We start from the raw sequence: 27,616 nt of genomic DNA, 5'->3' as shown, positions 1-27,616 counted from the left end.
GGAGGAAACGGGAGAACACCGGGCAGCTCAGACCATCCACAGAGGTTCTGGCCCCGGAGATGCCGCGGAGAACAACAGGGCAGCCTGGGGGTAAGCACGGGCAGGAAATGTTCTTCCTTTACATCCGTCTTCTTGAGTGAAATCGGGGACATATTTTATCCTCAGACTGAGCACACTGGAGCGATTAAAGCCGTCACGGTGCACCCAGGGGCCTGAACAATTCTCGCTTAGTCAGGAACACAGCTGTTGTCAAGATGCAACTGTTCAGCAGGATCCCTTGAATCTTCGCCATGTAGACGTCTGATGTGACCTGGGAAAACAAAGGAAGAGGACTGCGTGAAAAGCCGTCTCCCTCTTCTGTTCTCTGGACACTGTCGGCTTCGAAACACACTGGTGACATACTGACAGAGGGCCGAATGCCTAAGCCAGGCATTGAGACGCTGCCTTTCCGTACTGAAGCGATCACATGACCATTTTTTCTCCCTTAAAGGGGTGAGTTCTAACCACTTTGCCAATGTAAACAAAATGACTATAGTTGAGACTTCACTCAAAGATAAGACCCAGAAAGCTTCCAAGTGCCCTATTTGCTGAGTGATTTCTGCACAAGGATGAGTTGATAATAACATTAAGAACTGCAATAATGTACTGAAGAGATGAGCTGGAGTTGAAGTGCAGCCAACACCAGAATGGATGGATGATTATGGAGGGATCAAACAATTTCTGGAACCCAAAGGAAGTACTCCCCACCCCACCTTCACTCCATCCCGTCCTCAGGGAAGGTGTAAGGGTATGAGAAAACAAATAGCTTTCTCTCACCCTGGTTCTTACTTCCTTTCCATTTCAGCATGGGAGGAAGAAATATTTATACCCAAACATCTCATCCCAAGTTATTGGATCCAAGGCTGATTCAAGATGGAGAGCCCCGATGGGCAAATTGATAAAGACTTGTCCCCAGATGTCCTCTTCTGCTCTGCCTTCACTGGTGCCCAGCTTACACCCACTTGAGTTGGCAGTCACTTCCTTGCCCCTACTCCTAGGAAAGATATCCTCACCTCTCTAGAGAAAGCAGTATCAGAGAGACACTACAATAATATTTCAGCCCCATGTACCAGTGGGGAGAGGGAGGGGCAGGATATGGGGAGGGGAGTAAGAGGTACAAACTATTGGTAGAAAATAACCTACACGGATATATTATACAACATGGGGAATGTAGCCAACATTTTATAATAACTATAAATAGAGTTAACCTTTAAAGAATTAACCTTTAAAATTGCAAATCACTATACTGTACACTTATATAATATTATACAGCAACAATATTTCAATTTAAAAAATCAAAAAATATATATTTTAGCAGCATGTAGGTGGTTGCCTATAAAATTACATTTTCTGTGAACTTCTTAAGGACATGCCAGACAGACGACATCAAAAAAAGAAAATGGATCTTCTACCCAGAAGTAAAAAGTATACCAACAAACTGGACGTGCCAAGCACACTGTTTCTAAAGATATCTGTGGTTAAGACTATCTCGGGCTTCTGTGTTCTCACGCTCTTCTCATCCCCAGCTCACAGATGCCCACATGGACGTGAAGTAATGCCCTTCTCCCAATTCATCTTCATTCACCAATGAATTAACTCTCCCTACCTTAAAAAAAAAATTAAGTCTAAGCAAAGAGCAGGTTGCTAAGAAACCAGTCTGTGTGCTCATTTTCCTCATAGTCAACATTTTTGGGAAAAAAAAAAAAAGAGAGAGCGAGATGAGATTAGAGCTTTAAGAGGTGGATGAGTATATCTTTTCTGATCATTACACCTCTATGGATTTTTTAATCATTTTGAATTGTTTCATCATGTCCTAATTGCTTTTTCTACAGCTCAGCTCATAAACAAAATACCAAATGCTTCAAAATTCGAATTATAATTTATTGTAAAGTATAATACTGTGTTCATGAAACACCATGATGGAAGAGTTGAAACGCATTCTTCCTAAATATACAAGGTTTGTTTTCTTGAGCAACTTGTGAGGCTATGCCTGCCTTCACACAAAATAAAAATGCTCCAATCTTGCCCTTATGAGATCTTCCAGGGTAGAAGGCTTAGAACATGATCCGTAATTGTCAGAACCCAAGGAAAAGTGTTGAGTGACCAGATAAACCAAATGGGTCCTAACACAGTTACCGTTATAACACAGCCACTCTGTGAACAGAAATTCTGCTGTGAGGATTTATGCAAAGATAGAAATCAGAGTCTGAGCCTCAGCACTTAGAAGGTGCTCAGTAAACACAAAGGGAAAGAGGGAAGGTGGAAGGGAGCCTTAATTGTGTTTCAATTCCATGCAATTCACTTTCTCAAAAAAATTCCAATCAAATAGAATGCTTATAGCTGTTTCCTCCGAGCTCTACAACTCCCTAACAACATTGTTAACATTTGGTTTCGGCATTTGGACAAGTAATGAGAAAACTTAATTAAAGTAAATGCTCAGATCATGGTGCAAAGCCTTGGGCTCAATTTTGCCAGTTAACTGAATTACATTTTTATTGTGCAAATGAGCTATTGCTAAAAACCTTGAAAGTGAATGAAAGCGTTAGTGGCTCAATCAACTCTTTGTGATCCCATGGACTGTAACCTGCCTGGCTCCTCTATCCATGGAATTCTCCAGGGAAGAATCCTGGAGTGGGTAGCCATTCCCTTCTCCAGGGCATCTTCCTGACCCAGGGGTCTCCTAACATCGCAGGGAGATTCTTCACCTGTCCGAATTATCAGGGAAGCCCCCCAAATCTTAAAAGCTTTACTAAAACATTTTTGGTAGTAAGATGTGATCAACATGCATTTGTTGAGAGAAAATAAACCAACCAAAAGCCCCAGACATCTGTGTATCCCCCACAGCAATAATCATCAATGAAGCACCATGAGAATGAGGTGCGTATTTGAAGCACAGATCTGTAAAGACACTCATGATCTAGAACTAAGTTAAAAAAAAAAGGCCAACTCTTAGAATAGTCTGATCTTGATTCAATTAATGTCAAAATAGCTGTACAACTTGAAAGTTTTTTTTTAAAAAGTTTCAAAAGGATGCTATCAGTGCTCACCTTGGACCAGGGAACCGTCTTGGAGTGAGGGCATGAGGGGGAGTTATGGGAGGTGGGTTTCCACCTGTATCCTTTCTATATCCCTTGATTGTTTGATTTTTTTACACCAGCGTTATTTTGCAAATCTGATCACATGTGAAAATAAAATAACTGAGAAAATATCATGATTTTGAATTAGTCTCAAAATATGTAAATTTTCAGAGCAAACAAAGAAGAAAGCTATTAAAATGACTTACCTTGCTAGAATTAAATTTTTCTCCATCAGAGTCCATGCGCTTTTATTTGATTTTATTAGCAATCTCTTTCAGAATACCTTTGAGGTCATTAAGCTTGGAAAGGGGAAAAACAGAACTGGTCTTAAGATAAATTTTCCAACTTAAATTTTAAATCATGACTCTAAGGCTTTTCCATGAAATAGATTAACTATGCATGAAATAAGAAGTATGGCCCATGCCTGGAGCATGGCAGAATATCAGACAGGTGGTATTTCAGAGCTTGTTCACTACAGACTTTCTGAAATCAAATCACTAACAAATAAGCATTAGCACCAATCAGGATTCGTTTTTGCTGCTGTTGTTTAGCCACTAAGTCACACCCGACTCCTTTGCGACCCCATGGCCTGTAGCCCACCAGGCTTCTCTGTCTGTGGGATTTTCCAGGCATGAATACTGGAGTGGGTTGCCATTCCTTTCTCCGGGGGATCTTCCCAACCAGGGATCAAACCTGTGTCTCCTGCATTACAGGCAGATTCTTTACTGCGGAGTCATCAGGGAAGCACAAATCTTAATCACTAGTGATTCCCACATAGAAATGATAGATTTTTTTTAACAGCACAGAAATAATATATAACCTATATAGAGATATATAATTTACACATATAAATCATAATGTTATATGTAACTAATACCAATAAATGATATCAATAAAGCTTTGCTTTGATAAAAGTATAACACTAATGAAAATAATATAATATTAATCAAGTTTTTGCAAATAAAGTGTCTCCCCTCACCAAAAACACAGTATAAATAGCAAAACAAATTTAGGTAAAAGGCATGATAAAATTATTTTCAATACATGCATATTTCACAAGTTTTTACACAAGATACATGCAGATGATAAAGATCACTTCAAATTACAAGCCATATTGTTACACTTGATAAAAGCTATAGACATAAAGCAATCTCTGTACAGTTGGTTTCCAACTTGCTAAATCACTCACTCAAGGAAAACTCTCAGTTTAACTATGGCTTCTTTCCAGTATTAACCTCATCATTTATCTGTTCTTGCTGCTGCTGCTAAGTCGCTTCAGTCGTGTCCGACTCTGTGCGACCCCATAGATGGCAGCCCACCAGGCTCCCCCGTCCCTGGGATTCTCCAGGCAAGAACACTGGAGTGGGTTGCCATTTCTTGGAAAAGGACAAAAAGAAACCAGGAGGGCTGCCTAAAATAAAGGAGGCATAGTAAGATTCCTACGTACAGATTTAAGGTCAAGGAATGACTTTGGTTTCTGGTGTAAGAATGAGATGGAGATTTTTTTTTTTTTTTTTTTTACTGGAGGGCTTTGGGGAAATCTCTATATTTCTTGCGGTAAAAGGACTTCAATACACTGTTTAGTATGGTTTAAGACATCAAGAGCTTGCTCGAGAAACAAGTGGCCAGCCCTAAAATTCTCTTTGGATACGAAGGAGAAACTTTTTGTTGTTCAGAGGAGAAGGCACAGAGGATAGAGGAGGAGATAAAAAGGAGAGAGGGCGGAGGCGGGACTAGAGAGGGGAGAGACGCAGCAAAATCCGCGGGTGGGCCCCGAGGGCTCTGTGTTGTGTGGTTTATGGTTTCCCAGGGATCTGCCTAAATTCTACCAAAACCTGCAAAATGCAGCATGTGGGGGGCTTCTTATAGGAACCCACAAAGAGGCTGAGCTCCACAGCCAGAGCGACGCCAAGGGGCCTGGACCCAAGGCCCTCCCCTGAAGGCCCCACAGAACCCAGGCTCACACGTATGTGTGGACAGCCCCCAACTGTGACTGCAACCATCTGGGACCCCCTCAGCAGCCCCCACATCCCCCACTGCTCAGGCCCACAGCCCCCACCACTGGATCAACCCTCCCAGAACCTCACTGACTAGGAGGCCACCCTGAACCCTGGGAATCAGTTCAGCTGGTCCAGTGCCCGGATGTCCAGCTGACCTCTGACCCCAGTCCCACTCTGCTCCATCCCCGTGTTGCCATCCTTCCCAGGCTCTGCGTGCCCCCCAGCAAGGCACACAGAAAGTTGAGTTCAACCCGAAGTCCACTTTCCATCGACTCCCTCCAAAGCCACCTCAAGTGGACTCACAAGTAAAGCAATAGAATAACCCAAAATAGCCTGTTTTCTCTACACACAGACACACACCTCTAGACACATCCCTCGTACCTCTATTCCCAAGCCAAACTGCTTAAGCCCCTCTTAGGTGGCCACTCTGACCGCTCAGAGGGCTCTTCAAGGGAGTGTCCCCAGATATGTCCCCAGAGGTTTGTGGGGAAATAAAACCCATCCCTAAAGAGGCCAACAAGTTCCCTCACAGGATGACATAGCTTCCCCCTTCTTCCCACTCGGGGTTCCCCCTCATTCACACTGTCCCTCTCTAGTCTAGAACATTCCATGCCTCTCTGGACTTAGGGTCTTCACAGCTGCTGACCTTGTTCCCGGATAATGTAGACTCAGGCAATCTGGAAAACACACCTGATACTGCAAAGTGTTATTCCTGCTTAATCCTTGAAAATGCTCCCACACCCAAAACATTCAACGAAGGGTCCATTCATGAAGTTTGGGGGCCATGTCTGCTTTGATGGCACTTAGCCCAGTGGTATCTTCCTTGTTCAGTTGCTCACTTGTCTCCGACTCTTTGCGATCCCACAGACCACAGCACAGCAGGCCTCCCTGTCCCTCACCGTCTCTCGGAGTTTGCTCAAACTCATGTCCATTGAGCCAGTGATGCCATCCAGCCATCTCATCCTCTGTTGTCCCCTTCTCCTCCCACCTTCAATCTTTCCCAGCATCAGGGTCTTTTCAAATGAGTCAGCTCTCCACATCAGGTGACCAAAGGATTGGAGTGTCCGCTTCAGCATCAGTCCTTCCAGTGAATATTCAGGATTGATTTCCCTTAGGTTGGACTGATTGGATCTCCTTGCAGTCCAAGGGACTCTCAAGAGTCTTCTCCAACACCACAGTTCAAAAGCATCAATTCTTTGGCCCTTGGCTTTCTTTACAGTCCATTTCTCACATCCATACATGACTACCGGAAAAGCCATAGCTTTGACTAGACAGACCTTTATTGGCAAAGCAGTGCTCTGCTTTTTAATATGCTGTCTAGGTTTGTCATAGCTTTTCTTCTGAGGAGCAAGCAATCTTTTAATTTCATGACTGCTTCACCATCTGGAGTAATTTTGGAGCCCAAGAAAATAAAAGCTGTCACTGTTTCCATTGTTTCCCCATCTATTTGCCATAAAGTGATGAGACTGGATGCCATGATCTTAGTTTTCTGAATGCTGAGTTTTAAGCCAGCTTTTTCACTCTCCTCTTTCACCTTCATCAAGAGGCTTTTTAGTTCCTCTTCATTTTCTGCCATAAGGGTGGTATCATCTGCATATCTGAGGTTATTGATATTTCTCCCGGCAATCTTGATTCTAGCTTGTGCTTCATCCAGTCTGGCATTTCTCATAATGTACTCTGCATAGAAGTTAAATAAGCAGGGTGACAATATACAGCCTTAGCATACTAGGGGTCTTCTTAGTCACTCAATTAAAACCCAGCAATAGTATGAGATCAGAAGGAGAGCAGTTGAAACAGGATATACTCTTGTGTGATGGTGTGGTTCCAAAGAGAGCTGTCACACTTCTCCGTGTCTACGTGTCACTCCCACCTCAAGGGGTAGAGGGTGGACGTGTGGCATTAACTCCTCCCCCAGCTAGATCTCACCTGGGGCTTCTTTACTCAACATCATGCCAGGTCCAGGTCCCACCTTGGGGAGCGCTTCCTCAGTCTTGGAAGCCAGCCCCTATAGAACAAAGGGAACTAACCTGAGATGCCCAAGCCACGTGGATCAGAGGTCATGTGGGGAGAAAAGCAATGAGGAGGAACACCAAGGTGCCGAGTCCTGGCCTTACTGCCAGTTGAATCCAGCCCTGTAAACCCAGCTGAGACGGTAAGAAGCAGAATTGCCCACCTGGTCCCTTCCCAAACTCCTGATCCAGAAAAGCAACAGGGAAATAAGATGGTTTTTTGAAGTCCCTTAAGTGTAGAGAACTAAAGCTGATTGTGACAGAAACATTCTACACAGAATGTACCGTCATCCTGAGTGGCTGACACCAATGTATGGAGCAGGTGGCTCCAGGGGAGGGAAGGAGATGAAGGAAGAGACAAGCTATGGGGGCAGGGGGTACAGGTAGGAAGGATCCAGGCATCAGTTCAGCATCCTGCACAGGACCAGAGCGCAGGAAGGGAGACCCCTGGACTCATGGCCTCAGATGTTTTACATGCTGCTGCTAACTAACACAGACATACATACGCAAGGACTTGTGGACTGGATAAATCATCAGTTAGAGCTCTGAAAAGAGCACTTTTGGCTCATTTATTCAATGTTCCTTGAGACCCTCCTACAGGTGGGGATTTGGGTATTGGAGACCCTGCCACCCCTGATGGGGTATTGTCAGTGAAAAGGCACATCCTGGGGGCGGCAAGGGGGGAGCAGCAGTGAATGTGACATGTGACTGCAATACCTAGGGCCCATCCTCAAAATGCCACGATAAGAGAGATACCACCTCCTCCTCAGAGTCTAACAGGGAGCCAGTATTTATGAATCGATTGCCACTTCTCCTGAACCAAATCATAATTTCCAGCTGCCCAGCTCAGGATGGAGGTGGGCATTCTCTCTCTAGGCTTGACTTTTATGTGTGTATTCATGCATTCATAATTTAAATTCAGCAGGTGACAAATTAGAGTGGCAACAAAGACTGGCATAGAGGCTCCCAGGCTCCCAGGCTCCCAAGCTGCTTTTCTGAGCCTGCCTGGTGTTCCTTGTCATGGCAAGAATGCTTCTCTTGAGAGAAAAAGAGAAATGGGGTCCTGGGTTAGACAGAAGCAGGAGAAATTTCAGACATTGTAGAAATGGGACTCAGGACTATTCCCTCGTGGGCTAGGAACATCTGAGAAGCAATTTTGTTCCAGCAGTCAGACTTTACGCAGTGAACGAAGACAACTGAACACAGAACAGGGTCATATCCATTTTTCGAAACAATTAACTTCATTTATTTTTGGACACTGGCCTCTAGCTGAAAGCTCAAAGATAATAAGAGTTTAAAAAATATTTCCCAAACTATAAACAGGACCCTACCTTTGTATCCAGCTGTCTAAAACGATGCTTTATTCTTCAAAGATGTTTAAAAAGAGAGAGAACAGAGAGAGAGAGAGAAGGGTTATTAAGCTCCATTTTAAAGAACAAAATACAGATCATTTTCATCTCCAACTAAATTAACATCAGCTGCTTTTATCATTTTTACTTTCTTCCAAATACCCAACCAAAGCAGAATTGCATTCTTGTCCCATTTGGAAGGACAGCAAATTGATGTAACCTTTGTTGATGTGGGTGGGAAGTGGAAGATGACACGTAATGTCCATTCCTTCCTTCCAAAACTAAGATCTCTGAGTCCAGAGACAGAGGAGGATAGAGGCCTCTGCCTCATTGCTCGAAGAGAAAAAGCACGTCCCGTGCTCCCAATAGCTGTGCGATAGCTGTGTTAAGCCTAATAAAGGGAGTCGTTCTTAGATCTACCCTTCCTTAGACGAATTCTGAGGTGTGTTTGGAGCTCTCCGTTAGAATTACATTTGACTATTAACCCTGTTAACCCCATTTTAAGCTCAAAGGGCATGCTCCTGGAGACCCTGCAGCCCACATTCTTCGTGGACCATCTATGGAGGGAGTGATGTGTCCAGTTCTATGGGATGCTTACAGCAACTCCATGTGCCTCACAGAGGATGCTCAGGACTTCCCAGGGAAAACAACAGTCTGTGACAGATCAACCCAAGGGCTTTGCCATCTTCTAATGTCTCTGTTTCTTCCTCGCACAGATACATGTGTGGACCCTGTGAAGTAATGACTGCTGCCCATGATGTGCGGATATTCCCAGAATTCACCTTTGCAGCTATGCCACAGGGACCCGTGCTCTGGTCCCCTGGTCCATGGCATTGCCTTGCAGGTTTCAAATATCAACACCTCTTTCTTCCCTGCAATCAGGAGGGCCATCAGACAGCAGGTGGGGAGGTTTGGCCCTTCCTGGAAGGCTGACACGCCCTTCTGTGTTTGTCACCTTTGGCTGGCTGAGCCTTACGCTGCTGCTCTCTGCTGCAATTTGTCTTTACCCAGAGTTTGTTTAAGTAAACTGCCTGTGATCTGCTAGCTTCCATACACAAGGGGAGCCTCACAAAGCAGGAATAAGTGGCTGACATACTCCTCTGACGAGTCGCTGGCTTTTGTGTTGATCTTGACAAGGTAATTTTCTTTCATGACACCCTCCCATGCCAGAGTCATGTTGTCTTCATTTCTGAAACCTTGAATAATGAGACAAAGAAAAACATTCAAATTGTTTCACTTACCCCTTTCCCTCCCAAATCAACACCTGCTAGGCATTTTGCCGTACTCTGGAACCAAAGGAACTGGATTCGTCCTGCCCAAGCTGACCTGACTAATGTTACTCACTAGTGACTGCAGCAGAGCAATGGATAGTAATGAATTTCTTGGTAACAATGAGGAGTTGGAGCTTGCATGAAACAGGAATGTAATTTTCATTCCAAATAGAGATACAGCCATGGCCCGTCTGTGTGTTTTATGACTTAACAAGATCATTTCACTAGTCAATTTGGTTCTCACATTTCCTATGTTCCATTTTGATGACATCAGAATGCTACACTGATTATTCAGTTAGATAATTACTGATGAATTGTCTATTCTCAACCTAACGCTGGGGTAGAAACTTTGGAGGAGGGGAGAATCATCCCTGGACTTCATTCCTACCCTCTTGAAATATGCAGTCTGGGTGTAGACCTCAAGGAAAATCTTATGTTTAGTCTTTTCCTCTCACCTAAGCCAGGTGTGCTGTAAAATTGGCCTGGGGAATGTTCCAGCAAGATTTTTAGTTCTTTTATTTTTTTTATTTTTTTTACAGTAGGGCTTCCCTGGTGGCTCAGATAGTAAACAGTCTGCCTGCAGTGCAGCAGACCCAGGGTCGATCCCTGGGTTGGGAAGTTCCCCTGGAGAAGGAAATGGCAACCCACTCCAGTATTCTTGCCTGGAGAATTCCATGGACTGAGGAGTCTGGTGGGCTACAGTCCATGGGGTTGCAAAGAGTCAGACACAACTGAGCAACTAACACTTTTTACAGTGACTTAGCTTTTCAGACGGCACACAAACGAAAGAACAGATCAACATGTCACCTGTGTTTCCAGGACTAGCAATGGACAGCAATCCTCTACACGAATTCGTGGGGATAGAAAAGTGCATACGTTCATGCAGCGGTCCACTCGGAGTAAGTTTACCTAGTGTTTAGTTTCGGAGACGGCAATAGCACCCACTCCAGTACTCTTGCCTGGAAAATCCAGGATATGGACGGAGGAGCCTGGTAGGCTGCAGTCCATGGGTTCGCTAAGAGTCGGACACGACTGAGAGACTTCACTTTCACTTTTCACTTTTCACTTTCATGCATTGGAGAAGGAAATGGCAACCCACTCCAGTGTTCTTGCCTGGAGAAGCCCAGGGACGGGGAAGCCTGGTGGGCTGCCGTCTATGAGGTCGCACAGAGTCGGACATGACTGAAGCGACTTAGCAGCAGCAGCAGTGTTTAGTTTTAAATTTGTTCTTCAAGATGTTAGAGCTTAGGAACTGTTATAAGATTTTCCTAGGTATAAACAGAATTAATTGGGAGTCAAAGGCAGAACCAATATGCAAGGGGCAGAACTGAAGCAGATCCCAGACAGCAAATCCAGATTTATTTTTCCATGGTGGTCATTCACTTTAAAACATAATTCCTAACTGAATTTCTCTTAACTGGATTTTTCCAAGCAAAGTCATTCTCAATTTGCTTTCCTCAAATTAAATGTATGTGGAAGCCCAATAAGAGAACTTAATAATCAACCGGAAAAGAATAGATGCTCCTGAACTAGGTGGCTAGACAGCAAAAATGGCCAATGACTAAATGGCTAACCTCTCTAAGAGTCAAGGTAATGTTGACTGAGACAATAACATAGCATTTTCACAACCAAACTGGAAACTGAGCAGGGTCTACAATAATGACTGTACCGTGTGTTGGCAAAGAGGTGAATAAACAGGTTTCCCATATACTGGGAAAAATTTGTGAACTGTTACAGCCTTAGGGAACGAGGGATGGGATGGAAACAGACATATGAAAAGACTTCAACATGTACATACACTGTATCTAGAAATTTCTCCTCTGGAAACAATTCAAAGGAAAAAGAAAGTCCCTGATGCACTCAAAAATGAATATATAAAACTGCTTATCATAGTGTGACATAGTAACCAAAGAGGAGAAATCATCACACATGCTTAACAAGGGATTGGTTTAATGAAGTATGGTATATCCACAGGCTGGAACAGTCCACAGCTAAAAACTGTCATAAAGGTATATATTTATGGTGATGGGAGATGTTCTATGGGAGCTTATTAGTTAAATGAGCAAATTAGATTTTGAATACATATGCACAGAGCAATCAAATTATCACACACCCACCTAAGAATAACAGAATCAATACCAATGTGCTATCAATATTTATCTCTAGATGTGTTGTGCTGCCGTGCTTAGTTACTCAGTCATGTCCATCTGTGTGTGACCCCTTGGACTGCAGCCTGCCAGGCCCCTCTGTCCATGGGGATCCTCCAGGCAAGAATATTGGAGTGGGTTGTCATGTCCTCCTCCAGGGGATCTTCCCAACCCAGGGATCGAACCCAGGTCTCCCGCATTGCAGGTGGATTCTTTACCGTCTGAAGCCCAGCTGCTCTTACCCTTAGTGAGCTTTTCTGTATTTTGCAAATGGTCTATAAATAAATACTTTTCATTCATGAAAAGTGATGGGTTTTATAAAACTGTAATCACTGGGTAGCGTACATTTTACCATCACTTGAAAGTATCGCCCAAAACATACTAAACAGGGAAGCTTGGATTCTACCTTTTCTGAAAAGTTATTTGAAAAATCTTGCATTTTTCTCTAAAGAAAAGCCATGTGAAGCTTAAACCCCATGATTCTCCTATCACTGGAGGCAAATGCAAAGTAAACGTAGGAAATGAGTTACCGTGAGAGGAGTCGACGGCCACAGAATGCTGTGGTTCAGGAATTAGCCATCCCGAAAGAAAGACAAAAGGGCAGGTGGTGACCAGATGCCCCAGAATCTCCAGGGAGTAAAGAGGCTCTTGGCTCCCTGTCTTCTGTCATCATTGCACAGTGACCGGAGGATCCTGTCCTCTACCCCCACCCCCGTTATGTCTTTATTCCTTCCTGAGACTAAGAATTGTCTGGAGAGAGCATCACTGGCTCACTGTTTCTCCGATTGTGGTGAGCCCTTCAAGGAGACAGGTGCAGACGAACACAGCTGATTTCTGCCTTCTTTGCTTTCCCTAGTTGAAGTTCCTGTCCACTTGCTGGCCAGGTTGGGGGATTTGTTTTCACTTTATTTATTTATCTATTTTAATTGGAGAAGACTCTGAAAAGTCCCTTGGACTGCAGGGAGATCAAACTAGTCTATCCTAAAGGAAATCAACCCTGAATATTCATTGGAAGGACTGATGCTGAAGCTGAAACTCCAATACTTTGGCCACCTGATGCGAAGAGCCAACTTATTGGAAAAGACCCTGATGCTGGGAAAAACAGAAGGCAGGAGGAGAAGGGGATGACAGAGGATGACATGGTTGGAGGGCATCACCGACTTGATGGACATGAGCTTGAGCAAGCTCTGGGAGATGGTGAAGGACAGGGAAGCCTGGCATGCTACAGGGCTCACATGGGGTCACCAACAGTCAAACACGACTGAGCAACTGACCAACACACGTTGCTTTGTTGCTTTACAATGTCGCGCTGGTTTCTGCTGTACAACAAAGTGAATCAGCCATACGCATACACACATCCCCTTCCTCTTGGACCTCCCTCCCACCCCTCTAGGTCGTCACAGTGTAGCAGGTTCTCCACGAGTTTTCTATTTTACACATGGTAGTGTGTGTGCTCACCAAGAAACCAACACAGCATTGTAAAGCAATTATACTCCAATAAAAATAAATGAATGAATGAAAACATATCCCCAAACCTGGCCAGCAAGTGGACAGGAGCTCCAACTAGAGAAAGCAAACATGTCAGAATGAGCCGTGTTATTCTCTATCTGTCTCCTTGAAGGGCTCACCACAATCGGAGAAACAGAGAGCCAACGATGCTCTCTCCAGACAGTTCTTAGTCTCAGGAAGGATACAAAAATGGAACGGGAATGGGAGACCACCAGACAGGTCATCTCCCAATTCCCCCCACCCTCACCTTCCTCAGCCCCCGGTGTCCACATGCCTGTTTTCTACATTTACGTTCTTATTATGCTTAATCACAAATAAGTTTGGGGAGGACATCTGCATCTTATCCTGCCTTCTCAGCCCATCCTGAATCCAAAGGACTGATTTGTCCTCACCCATACATCACGTCTCCTGATTCTACTGATTCTGGGCTGGAGAGCAGACCTTTGTCCCATGGACCCCCCTACCTCCCCACCCCCAGCTGGAATCCCACTGGTGATGAGGAATTCCCTACCTCACAAGGCACTACATTATTTCCAGACAGCACTAACTGTCAGACATGGCTTTTATAGCGCAGTTGGTAAAGAATCTGCCTGCAATGCAGGAGACCCTGGTTCGATTCCTGGGTGGGGAAGATCCCCTGAGAAGGGATAGATTACACACTCCAGTATTCTTGGGCTTCCCCTGTGGCTCAACTGGCAAAGAATAAATGCAGGAGACCTGGGTTCGATCCCTGGGTTGGGAAGATCCCCTGGAGAAGGGAAAGGCTATCCAGTATTCTGGCCTGGAGAATTCTATGGACTGTTTAGTCCAGGGGGTCACAAAAACTCTAACACAACTGAGCCACTTTCACTTTCCTTTATACTTTATCAAACCTTCCTCCCCACAACCTTTCTCCATCATTTGTTTTTTCTCTGTAACCATTCAGGAAGAAGTATGAAACTTGTTGCCAAAGACTCTAGTCGGCAACACATTTCCTAAATTTACTTTGCATTTGCCTCCAAGTCTGCAGGCTTGGTTTGGTCCCCTGAGCCTTCCCACAGGTTCTACAGACATTCATCCATGACATGGCTTCAAAACAGACTCAAAGGTAGTTCTGAGACGCTTCATGACATGCCTCTGATCCTTGGGTGTAGTCTTTGAGTACAAATTCCAGGTCTCAGCTTTCAATTCCCATCCCTGATATAAAGACTTCTCATTCTTTTGGTTAGAAACGACTCACTGTCTTCCACAGCAAAACAATGAGGAGAAAGACAGTAACTTATCCAAATTGTCAAAACACCTTTCCTCATTAGGAAAGGCAATTACATACATGCGATAGCTAATGACATCCCCAAAGTGACATTTAACATCTTGAAATAATGCTGTTAAAAGAGTCGACAATGAGGATTCTTTAAACTGTGACATGAGATGGGGGTCGTTGTACGTTTACATTCTGAAAGCCAGACTTTAGGGGATCACGGCTGCAGGGGTAACACAGAAGCAAATTATGAACAATATTGAAGGTCATATTCCTGAGTACCTTTCCCCTATTTTTCTTTGCAGGAATCAAACACACACACAAAAAAATGATGGTTCTTGACAAATTAAATTTTTCTCAAATACAGCCAATTATCACATCTAGGTTAGTAAAATTCATGTTTTTACTTTCTGAATCATCAAAATATTTGGGATATACTAGAAAGACAGGAATGATTGGCCCAAAGTGGAACATGAACCCATGATGGTAGTCGTGCATTCTTAGTCAGTCAGTCGTGTCCGACTCTTTGCAGCCCCATGGACTACAGCCCGCCGGGCTCCTCTGTCCACAGGGATTCTCCAGGCAAGAATACTGGAGTGGGTTGCCATGCCCTCCTCCAGGGGATCTTCCCAACCCAGGGATCAAACATAGGTCTCCCACATTGCAGGCAGATTCTTTACTGTCTGAGCCACCGGGGAAGCCCAGTCAGTGAGCAGATAAATAGTATCTGTTTCAAGCAACCAGGTCTCATGGAGTTGTTAGATAAGATACAAGAGATCTTCTTAGAGACTCAGTGAGACCCTTCTTGGCTTTTCCTCAAAAAAAAAAAAAAAAAAGAGAGAGAGAGAGAGAGAATGGAAATCTCGCAGGTTCTAGGGCTGAGTCCAATCTGGGTCATCAGCTGTGCATCCCTAAGCAGCACACAGAACCACTGATGACCTCTGTGAGTCCCTGAACTGATGGAGTCCCTGGGATACAGGACTTTTAATTTTACTGTAGGGCTGGTCCATGGCAACTGAGATAAGTCAGTCACCCCAGGCCCTCAGCACTGGCACTTCTGCCATCATGGGCCCCTTCCTGGATGAAGAAAATATTAAAAAGATTATATGACTGGGTTGGTATAAAGACAAGTATATACCGATAGGGGTTTCCCGGACAGCTCGGTGGTAAAGAATCCACCTGCCAATGCAGGAGGTGTGGGAGACACAGGTTGGATCCCTGGGTCAGGAAGACCCCATGGAGAAGGAAAAGGCAGCTCACTCCAGCATTCTTGCCTGGAAAATTCCATGAAGACAGAGGAGCCTGGCAGGCTACAGTCCATGGGGTCACAAAGAGTTGGACATAACTGACCACGCACCCACATATATGAAGGCAAAAGTGAAATCGTGTCCAACTCTTGGCGACCCCATGGACTGTAGCCTACCAGGCCCCTCAGACCACGGGATCTTCCAGGCAAAAGTACTAGAGTGGGTTGCCATTTCCTTCTCCAGGGGAATCTTCCCGATCCAGGGACTGAACCTGGGTCTCCCGCACAGTTGGCAGAACTTTACCGTCTGAGTCACCAGGGAAGTGGTGGCTTCCCACGCATGTACCAATAGATTTTCTGTCACCTAAAAATTATTTCTTTTTCTTCTGACTGTTAAAAAAAAATGGAAAGATCCATGTGGACCCCAAAGGGTCTGGGCCCCGTCAATGTGCAGACGCCTGCCCTGCAGCTGTGCCCCACACCCACCCCGAGATGGAGCCCCCGGCTTAAGCCTGAGGCTAAAGGGCAAGCTACAGGAGCCGGTGGTGCTCTTTCCAACTCTTTCTTTGCATCCAAACATCCGGAGGAATGAAAATAGGCCTCTCTCTCCCTTGGGCTGAATCTAGTGGAAACACATTTGTGGGTGAGGAAGAATTGCCCAGCTTAGCGGCTCAAGGAAGGGGCATTAGGAAACCCTAGGGTCTCAGGGGAGAGAGCCAGACGTGGGTTCTCTGTAGCCAAAAAGATGGTGGAACCAGGTGTGACCGAGGGTCAATGGTCAGAGAGTCCAGCTCCCATAGACGAGGCGAGCAGATGGGCTGGTGGGGAACAGCCTGCCTAGAGTCTAACAGGGCTGAGGAGGTGGGCAAGCATGCGAGAGAGACAGAGCAAGCCGCACGGCCGAGTGGACTCTTGCCTTCCGGAAGGCAGTGTGGGACAGTGTGCAGAAGACACCCCTGGAGACCAGAGGCTCGGGTCGAGGAGCAGCCCCCGGAGAAAGCATTGCCAGACCCCAAGAGCGGTGGGTGGTGTGAAGGGGTTGGGCAGGGTTCAGCTGACGGACCCACCATGCACCACGCGATCGCGGGTCAGCTGGAAACACGCACAGGGCAGGGGGCACGGAGCCAGCCCAGGGCAGCACCACTGTTTCCACAGAGGGTTTCCGCTCTCTCCTCTCCCTTCTGCTGCGCTCCTACCCACAGAAGGTCAGTTAGGGCAGCTGGTGAGTGAGTGGGCAGGAGGCGGGGAGAGAGGAAGGCCAGTGGCCCACCCTTCCTGACGAGTCCACTAGCTGAGAAGGGTGCTAAGCGGAGCCTCCCCTCTGGAAGACGGCGAACAGGCAGGTTAATCTATTGGACAGCGGGTCCCAATTCCTAAACTGAGAGTCTTTAACCAAGTAAGGTCATTGGAAGATTTTCTCTAAGAACCACCAGAAAAGGCATGAATGAAGAGGGAACGTTAAAATTTGGCATAACCTCCTTCTCCTTCTGCCTCTGTAACTCAGCTTGCCCCTTGCAAAGACTAGATCACGTAGGTCACGTAGTCTCAGAAAGTGGAGACTTGCAATACTAGGAACTGGAGTTTATCTCACTCACCCTTGTCCTGCTCTTTGCAATCACCCAGCCCCTGCAAACCTGCTTAATCATGCCCGTCCAGGCCAGGCATCCCCCTCCCCATCCTGACTGCTGTTCCTGCATGCATGAAACCCCTTAGTTCAAACCAGCCTATTAACAGCTAGTGTTGCCCACTACAGTTAGTCTATAAAAACTCTGTAATCCCTTTGTTCGGGGCTCAGAGATTGGAGTGTTAACTTCTCCACCGGGCCTGCCGGTGTAATTAACCTGAGTTCTCCAACTCTCCGAGTGTGGGGCCTGGTTTCTCGAGTACTGGTTTCTGCAACAGTGAGCCTTGCCAGAGTCAGACCTAAGGTTTCCCAGAGAATAAATGTCACAAAAGCAACAGACAGCAAGAACCAAGTCACATTTTGACACTATCCTACCCGTCGTGTTTGTTCAACATCCTACTTACACCATTATGATGTCCATCCAAAAGCGAGCCCCTGGAACAAGGCTGTCCCAGCAGATCTGGATGTCTTTCTTAATCTATTCTTCCTCCTGAATTAAGCCACTGGGGGACTCTCTGCCTGACCTTCACAGACGAACACTTGGGTTTTGTTTTGTTTTGTTTCGGTTGTGCGGCATGTGGGATCTCACTCAGTTCTCTGATTAGAGATCAAACTCAGCCCCTGCCCCCTGCCTTGGGAGCTCAGTCTCAACCACTGGGCCATCAGAGAAGCCTCAGGACACACCACTGTGAGTGCTGAAATAGCTGTGACTAACCCCCCTGTTGAGATGTGGGCCAGACACCCTCCCAGAAACGAACCTCCGCCTCTGGGCCCCAGCACAAGGGTTGAGCCACTCACAGCAGGCGGAGGGCTCCGTGTTCCTCTCTTTGCAGCAGCACCGGAAGCACTTCTTGACCATCTTGTAGAAGTAGGCGAAGACCACGAAGGGGAAGGGGATGTTGAGGCGGCTGCAGTATTCCTGCACCAGGAAGTACCTCTGGAACTTCCAGACCTGGTCGTTGTTTTCCTGGACTGTGCCCACGGTGTAACTGGTGGGAGGGGAGAGAGGGTCAAGACTCAGCCTTCCACAGGCCTGGCCATTTCAGCACCAAATACAGCAACATCGGTATCAAGCTCTCACTGACACAGGAGAGAAAAATTCATGCTGGTATCAGAGCCTGAACAACTCAGGCACTCTTTCGTTCATGCTGGGTCAAAATTAGATCTGGCTTTTGTCTTGTTGTTGTTGCTAATCACAAAAGATGGTCCAATGATTCCTATTAAAATGATTCCTATTTCAAGACCTCTCAAGGGTTCTCTTTGTCCGTTAGTCGGGTATCGTGTTTCATATTGAGAGGCCCAAGGGGATGACTCTCATAGGAATAACTTGCCTACGTCATTGTGGGAGTTTAATTATAAACGATCTGGGAGAGCCGTTTGTTAATATTTATCAAGGGCCTTAAAAATATTTATCCCTTTGACCCATTGATTTTATTTCTGGAAATCTAACCTAAGAATAAGGAGACACTGAGAACAGAGAATATAGAAATGGTTATACACTCATGGGTGTCTGGTGCCCCCACCATCCACCCAGCAGCATGGAACAACCAAAATGTTCAATACTAGGAAAATTTATCACAAATTATGGCTAATCCATATGATTACATTATGCAGTCATTAAAAATTACGTTTATAACTAACTTTTATACTTTGGGAAAATGCTTATATGTGAGTGAAAATAATAAGGCTTGAATTTTTACTTACAATACCATCCCACTGTGTAAATCACTGTTCATAGGGAGAAAGAGATCCCCATAAGGAAAATTAGGATGTCTATTTATTGGGAAAATGTCTGATTATACTACTGATTTATCAGTTACGAATTAAACCAAGATTGTGTATCTACCAGACCCTGTTGTCAGCAGTCTACTTATATTAGTTGATTTAATCTGCAAACAACTCTGTAGTATATAAGTGCTACCATCACCTATGTCTAACAGATCAGGAAACTGAGGCAGAGGCAGGGTAGGTAAATTGTCTGAGTCCCCCAACTGGGAAGTGATGAAGCCAAAATTTGGACCGTACAACCCACTCCAGAGCCTGTTTGCCCTGTCACTGCCTGATGCCATTGCATGACGTGGCGCATGAATGTTCTGAGTTATGCTCATTTCAAAAGGACCTGCTTGGTTATTGTTGTTTAGTCACCAAGTCGTGTCCGACTCTTTGCGACCCCATGGACTGCAGCACACCAGACTTCCCTGTCCCTCACCATCTCCCGGAGTTTGCCCAAGTTCACGTCCATTAAATCGCTGATCTGCTTGGACTACTTAGTAAAAGATTACTGTGAAGCATTCTACCATTCACTGAAGTCCAATCATCCAAGACAGTTTTACTGCTAACACCAAATCACTCCTTTAAGAGCCAAAGAAGTAGCAGTGAATGCTTAGAAATCACCTCCAAGCAAATCCTGATTGCAGATAGATTAACTTCTCCAAACTCTGGGTAAAAACTTCAGAGGCCAAACTTCTCAGGCAGACCAAATGGGATACATTTGTTGTGAGACCTCACTCTTGCTCTCTGCCACACTACCACCTAAGACTTACATATCTTCAGGCAAGTGATGGTCATACACACAAGCAAAGCCCTCACCTACATGGAGCACGGCTGTGGCTTTGCCTATAAGTTCAGCTCTGCCTATCTTGGCATTGACTGATGAATCAGACTCCTCCAGGTCCTGGGGTCTGTGCAGGGCAGGCTTTTGCAGGGAATGCCTCTTCAATAGGGGATGGTTTTTAAAGTGGAGGGAATTCACATTTACTGAGTATCTACTATCCATAACCTCTCAGACTAGGCACGTAAAACGGTTTCTTGATTGACCATGTGTCATCTCTACACGGTAGACTCTCTAAGTGAAAAGCAGACAGCACTGTGATGCGTGAGCGTGCAGCAAACTGAATCCAGCAGGGAAGCTGCCGCTTCTTCCAAATGTAGGTCAGGTTGCTCGGAGACGAACACCCAGCATCATTATCTGTCCTGGCCAGTCCCTGCTGATTCTGCGTCTGCAAAGGACACCGCTGGCTTTTGTCGCTACAATGAGAGAGGACGGCAGGCACACCCGGGTTAACGAAGTCCAGGCGGGCAGCCTGCCAGGAATCACGTTTTACTCTGTTCTTTGTGCCAGAATCAGTATCATCATTCAAATGGTGATGCCCTAGGAGCTGCATCTTCAATTCTTACCTATGCTCCCAAAAATGGTTTCTGCCAATTGCTACTGCAATGCCCCAAATTTAAAAAAAAAAAAAATTGCATCCATTGTCATGCATCAAATGTTGTCTTCTGAAGTTTTATCCAAAAGGAATTACTCATTCCTATTGAAGGGAGGAACACTCAGGATGCCTAGAGCTGGAGAACGTGAACACTCTCTCTCTTCCTGAAAAGCTTTGAGTGGAACTATGGCCGAGAAGGGTCCTTCCTAGTGGGAAGAGACTGGCATCTTAGCTTCACCAGTCACTCAGAGGCAACAGAAAACATCTTAAGCCTCCCAGGTCATCTAGAAAAGGAATTGGCAATGTGACCTGGGGGCCAAAACTGCTCTGTAAGGGGCCATGAGCAGAGAGGAGGGGATGATGCAGAGTCATGAGGCATGGCTACCTTCCGCCTATCTGGTCGCAGCCAGACCCTGGCTGGCACGTACAGAAAAGGCTGCCAAATCCTGGTCTGAAATACACGTAGACCAGTGCCCACAACAGAGACTGGTACTGGTAGCACGCTTCACCTTGAAGAATTCTGCCTCCCATCTCTGCCCCACGTGCTCCTCAGGACAACCCAGCGCTCCATGGAGCCCCAGCTGGAACCACTGCTTCCTCTGCACTTCAGGGTCCAGGCGGATCCAGTGAGCGGCGTTCCTCTCCTGGGCAAGCAGTAAAAGCCCTCATCCACATCCCAGGGGTTGTCGATGAGCTGGCTGATTACTGGACATGAATACCCAAAGGCCGCTTTGCAGAAATCACACATTTCCGGGGCTGACCATGCTGAGGCCCACCTTTACTCAGGCCCACCTTCCCCCAGAAAGCAGCAGAAAAGGACAAATGTGACCAGAGCCAAATCCCACCCCAGAACTTCCAGATTGCTTTTCTTCTCCCAAGTCAGCCCCAGACTCCACCAAAAAGACATGAGGACTCCCCAGGGGAGGCTAATAACTGGGCACTGCTTCAAAGCACTTTGCTCGAAAGATTTTGATGTTCTTTAGACATGGTTTTCCATTCCCATAGAGGAGGGGCTAAGTTCTGCTGCCGATTCATCTCAACCCCCTCAGCAAACCCAAATGTCCAGAGCAGCTCAGGGCCCCTCTCTCAGGTTCAGCTCTCATCCACCCAACTCTGATGGTCCTCACTATCCCTGCCAAGCACTGGCCATCTAGTGTCTTCCTTGGGAGAAATTCTGCAAGGTCTCCACCTTTTAAAAAGAACATTTAGCTGCATCACGCAGCATGTGGGATCTTAGTTCCCCAGCCAGGGATGGAACTCATGCCCCCTGCATTGAGAGCACAGAATCTTAACAACTGGACCTCCAGGGAAATCTAAGCATGGTCCCCTTTGACTAAACATCTCTAGTGATATCTTGTGCCCTCAGCTACCCAGCCGGTGGGATCTCGGTCCGCTAGGAGCAGCTGAGTATGAGAGGGTGAAGAGACAGGAGAGACAAACTCTCAGACATCACTTGACAGTGAAAATGTTACTGAGAGATAAATGTTTAGGATTCAGATAGCCTTGTAACACACATGGCTGAAATTCAGCATTACGTTAAATGAGTAATGTGCCTGACCAAAGAACAAAAGGATAACTAAATATTAAGGTCACTTATGTAATTCATCATTTTTGTAATGCATCATAGATCAAAAGAAAAAAATACCATTTCAATTATTGCTAGAAAGTCTTCTGGTGACATGCAACATCCATTTCTGATTAGGAGAGGAAAAAAAGAAGAAGAAGAAAGAAGTAGCTTAATAAATATGAAATAGGAGGAAACTTCCATGACATGATAAAAAGAAAAGAGAGAGGAAAAAAAGAATTCAGTAAGGAGACACGGAATTATTTTTTTTCTCTCTCTTTTCTTTTCATCACATCATGGAAGTTTCCTCCTATTTCTTATTTATTAAACTCATTGGAAAAGACCTTGATGCTGGGAAAGATTGAGGGCAGGAGAAGAAGAGGGCGACAGAGGATGAGATGGTTGGATGGCATCACCAACTCAGTGGACATGAGTTTGGCAAACTCCAGGAGATAGTGCAGGACAGGGAAGCCTGGCATGCTGCAGTCCATGGGGTCGCAAAGAGCCAGACATGACTTAGCAGCTGAACAACAATAGCAAAAGAGACTTATTCCAAAGTAAGTTATATTTCATAACTCCCTACATATCAAAAAACAGTTATTGAAAAAACATAATAGAAAAACTATGTCACTCACAACACAAATGGCTAGAAAAAAATGTACAAAACATTGACCATATCCATGTGAAAAAAAGTCCATAAAACTGAGGAACTATATGTGTTTGATTAAGTGGAGAAAAACCCATTTTTTTCTGGCACTTCTTTTAGATTTCAGCTTCCCCTAAATGAATCTACAAAGTTAACATCAGCACAATAAAATTCATTAACAAAATTTTTGGAAGAGGAAAGAAAAACGGATTTCAGAAGATGAGCCTTAGGCCCTCCATGTGATTAAACATACAAGAAAAGCCAGGCAAAGTCTGAGTAAGACTAATGAAGGGCCTTCATACAACAGATGTTAAAATGATTTTTAAAAATCAGTAATTAGAGCCGTTTGGTAGGAAAAACAAAAACAGAAAGACCAATCCACAGAGCAGAATGGAAAGCCTGCAAAAAATTCACAAAGAAAAAGGAGACACTAAAAATGATGCCAGAATCTAGAAAAACCTGCACTACAAGAAACTTGCCAGCTAGACCGCAAGCAGATCGACCTCTCTGCCAAGCTTTTCACAGATTTCAGGCATTTTTCCATCTGCCCTCCTTGGCCTGACACACTAGCGATATCCAAGGACCCTGGATCACCCTGATGTTTTGCACGCATGCGGTGCCCCAGCGGGTGTGTTAAAATGTTTCCTCACATCCAGGCTCCCCTCTGACTCTGCAGCACCAAAAATGCATCACAGGGAACAGTAAGAGACAGTCAGCGATTTCATGGCGCTGGTTTTTGTGATGCTAAATGTCAAGCTTGTTTTTGTCAAAGTAACACAACTAAGATTATGCTGCTTGTCTGTGTAGAGACCCATGAAAATCTCCCTTCACCTGCAGCAAAAACTCCAAATTCTTTGCCACGGCAGAAAAGACTCCATAACCTACCACTTCAACTTCTCCCCTCTGTAGTTGCTGCTCCTCCCCAGACCGCTTTATCTCCTCTGCCTCTCCCTCTCCAGTTCAGTTCAGTTCAGTCGCTCAGTCGTGTCCGACTCTTTGCAACCCCATGAATCGCAGCACGCCAGGCCTCCCTGTCCATCACCAGCTCCCAGAGTTCACTCAGACTCATGTCCATCGAGTCCATGATGCCATCCAGCCATCTCATCCTCGGTCGTCCCCTTCTCCTCCTGCCCCCAATCCCTCCCAGCATAGAGTCTTTTCCAGTGAGTCAACTCTTCGCATGAGGTGGCCAAAGTACTGGAGTTTCAGCTTTAGCATCATTCCTTCCAAAGAAAGCCCAGGGCTGATCTCCTTCAGAATGGACTGGTTGGATCTCCTTGCAGTCCAAGGGCCTCTCAAGAGTCTTCTCCAACACCACACTTCAAAAGCATCAATCCTTCAGCGCTCAGCCTTCTTCACAGTCCAACTCTCACATCCATACATGACCACAGGAAAAACTATAGCCTTGACTAGGCGGACCTTAGTCGGCAAAGTAATGTCTCTGCTCTTGAATATACTATCTAGGTTGGTCATAACTTTTCTTCCAAGGAGTAAGTGTCTTTTAATTTCATGGCTGCAGTCACCATCTGAAGTGATTTTGGAGCCCCCAGAAATAAAGTCTGACACTTTTCCCACTGTTTCCCCATCTATTTCCCATGAAGTGATGGGACCAGAAGCCATGATCTTCATTTTCTGAATGTTGAGCTTTAAGCCAACTTTTTCACTCTCCTCTTTCACTTTCACCAAGAGGCTTTTTAGCTCCTCTTCACTTTCTGCCATAAAGGTAGTGTCATCTGCATATCTGAGGTTATTGATATTTCTCCCAGCAATCTTGATTCCAGCTTGTGTTTCTTCCAGCCCAGCGTTTCTCATGATGCACTCTGCATATAAGTTAAATAAGCAGGGTGACAATATACAGCCTTGACGTACTCCTTTTGCTATTTGGAACCAGTCTGTTGTTCCATGTCCAGTTCTAACTGTTGCTTCCTGACCTGCATACAGATTTCTCAAGAGGCTGGTTAGGTGGTCTCGTATTCCCATCTCTTTCAGAATTTTCAACCAAACCTCAAAGGGCAAAGGTCTCATCCACTCACTGCTGCCCACCCCCAGGATCTGTCACAAGTTATGACCCCCAACTCAGCACCATGATCCTTTGTCAAGAGCCTTTTCGTGCTGTCTCTATTGTTTGTATCACATCACGTCGTCTTGTATCACTATGCCTCGTGCCCATCACCCTCAAACAGCAGGGATTTCATTTTTTTTTTTTGAATATAATTGCTTTCCAGTGTTGTGATGGCTTCTGCTGAACAACACGACTCAGCCATAGGTAAGCATACATCCCCTCCCTCAAGCTTCCCTCCCTACTCGGTCGCCATCTCCCTGCTCCCTTAGGTCATCAGAGCACAGCAAACTGAGCTCTTTGTGTTAGACAGCAGCTTCCCACCAGCTAGCTGTTATACACGTGGCAGGGCATATATGTCAGCACCACTCTAGCAATCTGTCCCACCCTCCCCTTCCACCGCACACCCCCGTCTCCACATGTGCATTCTCTGGGTCTCAAATAGCAGAGATTGTAACCTCTCTCTGCCTCCAGCTCCTCATTCATAAATGGTTATAAAGCCACGCCTACACAAAAATGATGAATAATTTAAATAAGGCCACACATGTCAAGCACTTGGATGTGCCTAGCCCAATAAAGTGTCAATAAATATTAGCTATTATTATCGTTACCATTATCTGCTCCCTTTTCATCCTGATTCAATATGCCGGGGACTAATTAAGTCTGTATCACATGATTTTTTTTTTCCTATTCTGCTTCATATTTCTAATGAACACACATTAGTCCTAAGACTAAAAAATCATTCTTAGAAATCACCCTAGACGGGGCATGTCTGATGGGTGCCTTTCAGCAGAAAAGCCCTGGTGGATTGATCTTCAGGAAGCGGCAGCTGCAAGCACCTTAGCTGTGTGTTAACGTGCCCCCGAGTCACGTACTGACAATTAAGTTCGCTCCATGCTCTGATAAGCCTCACACGGCCTGTGATCAATAATTTTAATGTGGAATAATCACAGATGTTCACATCCATTTCCTTTCCCCACTGAATACCATCTAGAGAACACTCCAATATCACTTTAAAATCCCAAGTGTTCATTTACTTTGAGTTCAAAAGGCTGCCATTGTGTATAGTTAAGCTGTTACAGGAATATTTTGATGTGAAGCCAGATGGGGGGTCACAGCCCAGAGCTGTGAGCTCAAAAAGTGAAAGTCACTCAGTCGTGTTTGATTCTTTGCGACCCCATGGACTATGCAGTCCATGGAATTCTCCAGACCAGAATATTGGAGTGGATAGCGTATCCCTTCTCCAGGGGATCTTCCCGATCCAGGAATCAAAATAGGGTCTCCTGCATTGCAGGCTGATTCTTTACCAGCTGAGCTATCAGGAAAGCTGAGAACAACCATTACAACCATCTCCCAAGACAGTGTTCTGATCAGTTAGCCTAAAGATAGCAAGGGGGCTGTTCTCAAGTGCCCAGACAGGGATTAACAAAGAAAAGGCCTCTGCTTGAGCCCAAGAGGAATCCAGGAAGCCCCCCTGGGAAGGGAACTCCTCCAGCTTTTACACTTAAGCACTGAATGAGGCAACAGTGGGCTGAAGCCTGGCCCAACAGCTCAGGCCTCATGCGGAAAACACTCAGGTTCAAGTCTCGAATGGACACGGCAAGCTGGATGGCAGTGTGGCCAGCACCATGGATGCTGAGCTGCCCAACTTCCACTTCCTTGACCCAAAAAAACCAGGCCAGACTCCTGTCCCTCTCAGCTCCAAATTCTATCCTTTTATGATTGTCAAGGGCATAATGAATTACAAACTGATACAGTCCTGAAGAACGGCTTTGGAGAACACCTAGAGGAAGAAATGGCAACCCACTCTGGTGTTCTTGCCTGGAGAATCCCATGGCCAGAGGAGCCTGGTCACAGAGTCATCCGCCATAGGCTATAGTCCATGGGGTCATAAAGAGGTGGACACAACTGAACACGCACACACACACACACACACACACACACACACACACAGTCACAGCACACAGACTCAGGCTAGCCCTAAGCACTATTGCACTTTGCCTCTTGAGATGTACTGAATTCACGTCACTCAGAGTCCACAGTCCTGGAAGCTGTCAGCCTTTTCGTTGAATCGTTGTAGATGTTATATCAGTGGTCGGTTTTTACAGGGGCTGCCCAGTGTTCAACATAAAGGTTGATAGGAGAGGCTATCACTGTCAAATAGAATCCCAGTCATCTCATTTCCTCCCCAGTCTTGCTTCAAGTCTGGGAGTTGGTCCTCCCTTCTCTGCCCTCACATGGATACATAATCACACTTCTTGCCATCTCTCTCTGCAAGCTCAGACTTGGGGACTTTCAGCAGCCTGACATGGTCCAGCTTCCCCTAAGCAATACAGGTGTCTGAATCCCCAAGTCCTTTTCAGGACCCCGTTAGAGCCAGTGATGGTTGAGGGAGCAGAGTGGTTGCACATTCCCTCTTTAAGGCCAAGTGGGACCAATGGCCACGTGACCTCCGTGGCCGACACAGAACAGATGTTATCTCTGTGATAAACCCATCACTAGTTTGACATTCACCATTAACAGTTCCCTAGTGGCTTCCCTAGAGGCTCAGTCGATAAAGCATTTGCTTGCAATGCAGGAGACCTGGGTTCGATCCCTGGGTCGGGAAGATCCCCTGGAGAAGGACATGGCAA

General features: G+C 45.6%; 1 protein-coding gene across 1 annotated transcript in view; it reads right to left on the bottom strand.

Annotated features, from left to right (window-relative positions):
• Positions 1-278: 278 nt before the first annotated feature.
• Positions 279-27,616, bottom strand: part of TRPM8 (transient receptor potential cation channel subfamily M member 8) — a 91,606-nt gene continuing 64,268 nt past the window's right edge. Inside the window, exons 21-25 of the mRNA XM_052636999.1 lie at positions 18,307-18,497; positions 9,571-9,670; positions 8,457-8,490; positions 3,323-3,415; positions 279-310 (exon numbers count right to left, since the gene is read on the bottom strand). Of these exons, the coding sequence (XP_052492959.1) occupies positions 3,365-3,415; positions 8,457-8,490; positions 9,571-9,670; positions 18,307-18,497 (376 nt within the window). The 3' untranslated portion in view covers positions 279-310; positions 3,323-3,364. The remainder of the gene's footprint in view (positions 311-3,322; positions 3,416-8,456; positions 8,491-9,570; positions 9,671-18,306; positions 18,498-27,616) is intronic.

Source organism: Budorcas taxicolor, chromosome 3 (assembly GCF_023091745.1).
Source record: "Budorcas taxicolor isolate Tak-1 chromosome 3, Takin1.1, whole genome shotgun sequence".
Taxonomy (NCBI): domain Eukaryota; kingdom Metazoa; phylum Chordata; class Mammalia; order Artiodactyla; family Bovidae; genus Budorcas; species Budorcas taxicolor.
This window is presented reverse-complemented; position numbering and strand designations above follow the sequence as displayed.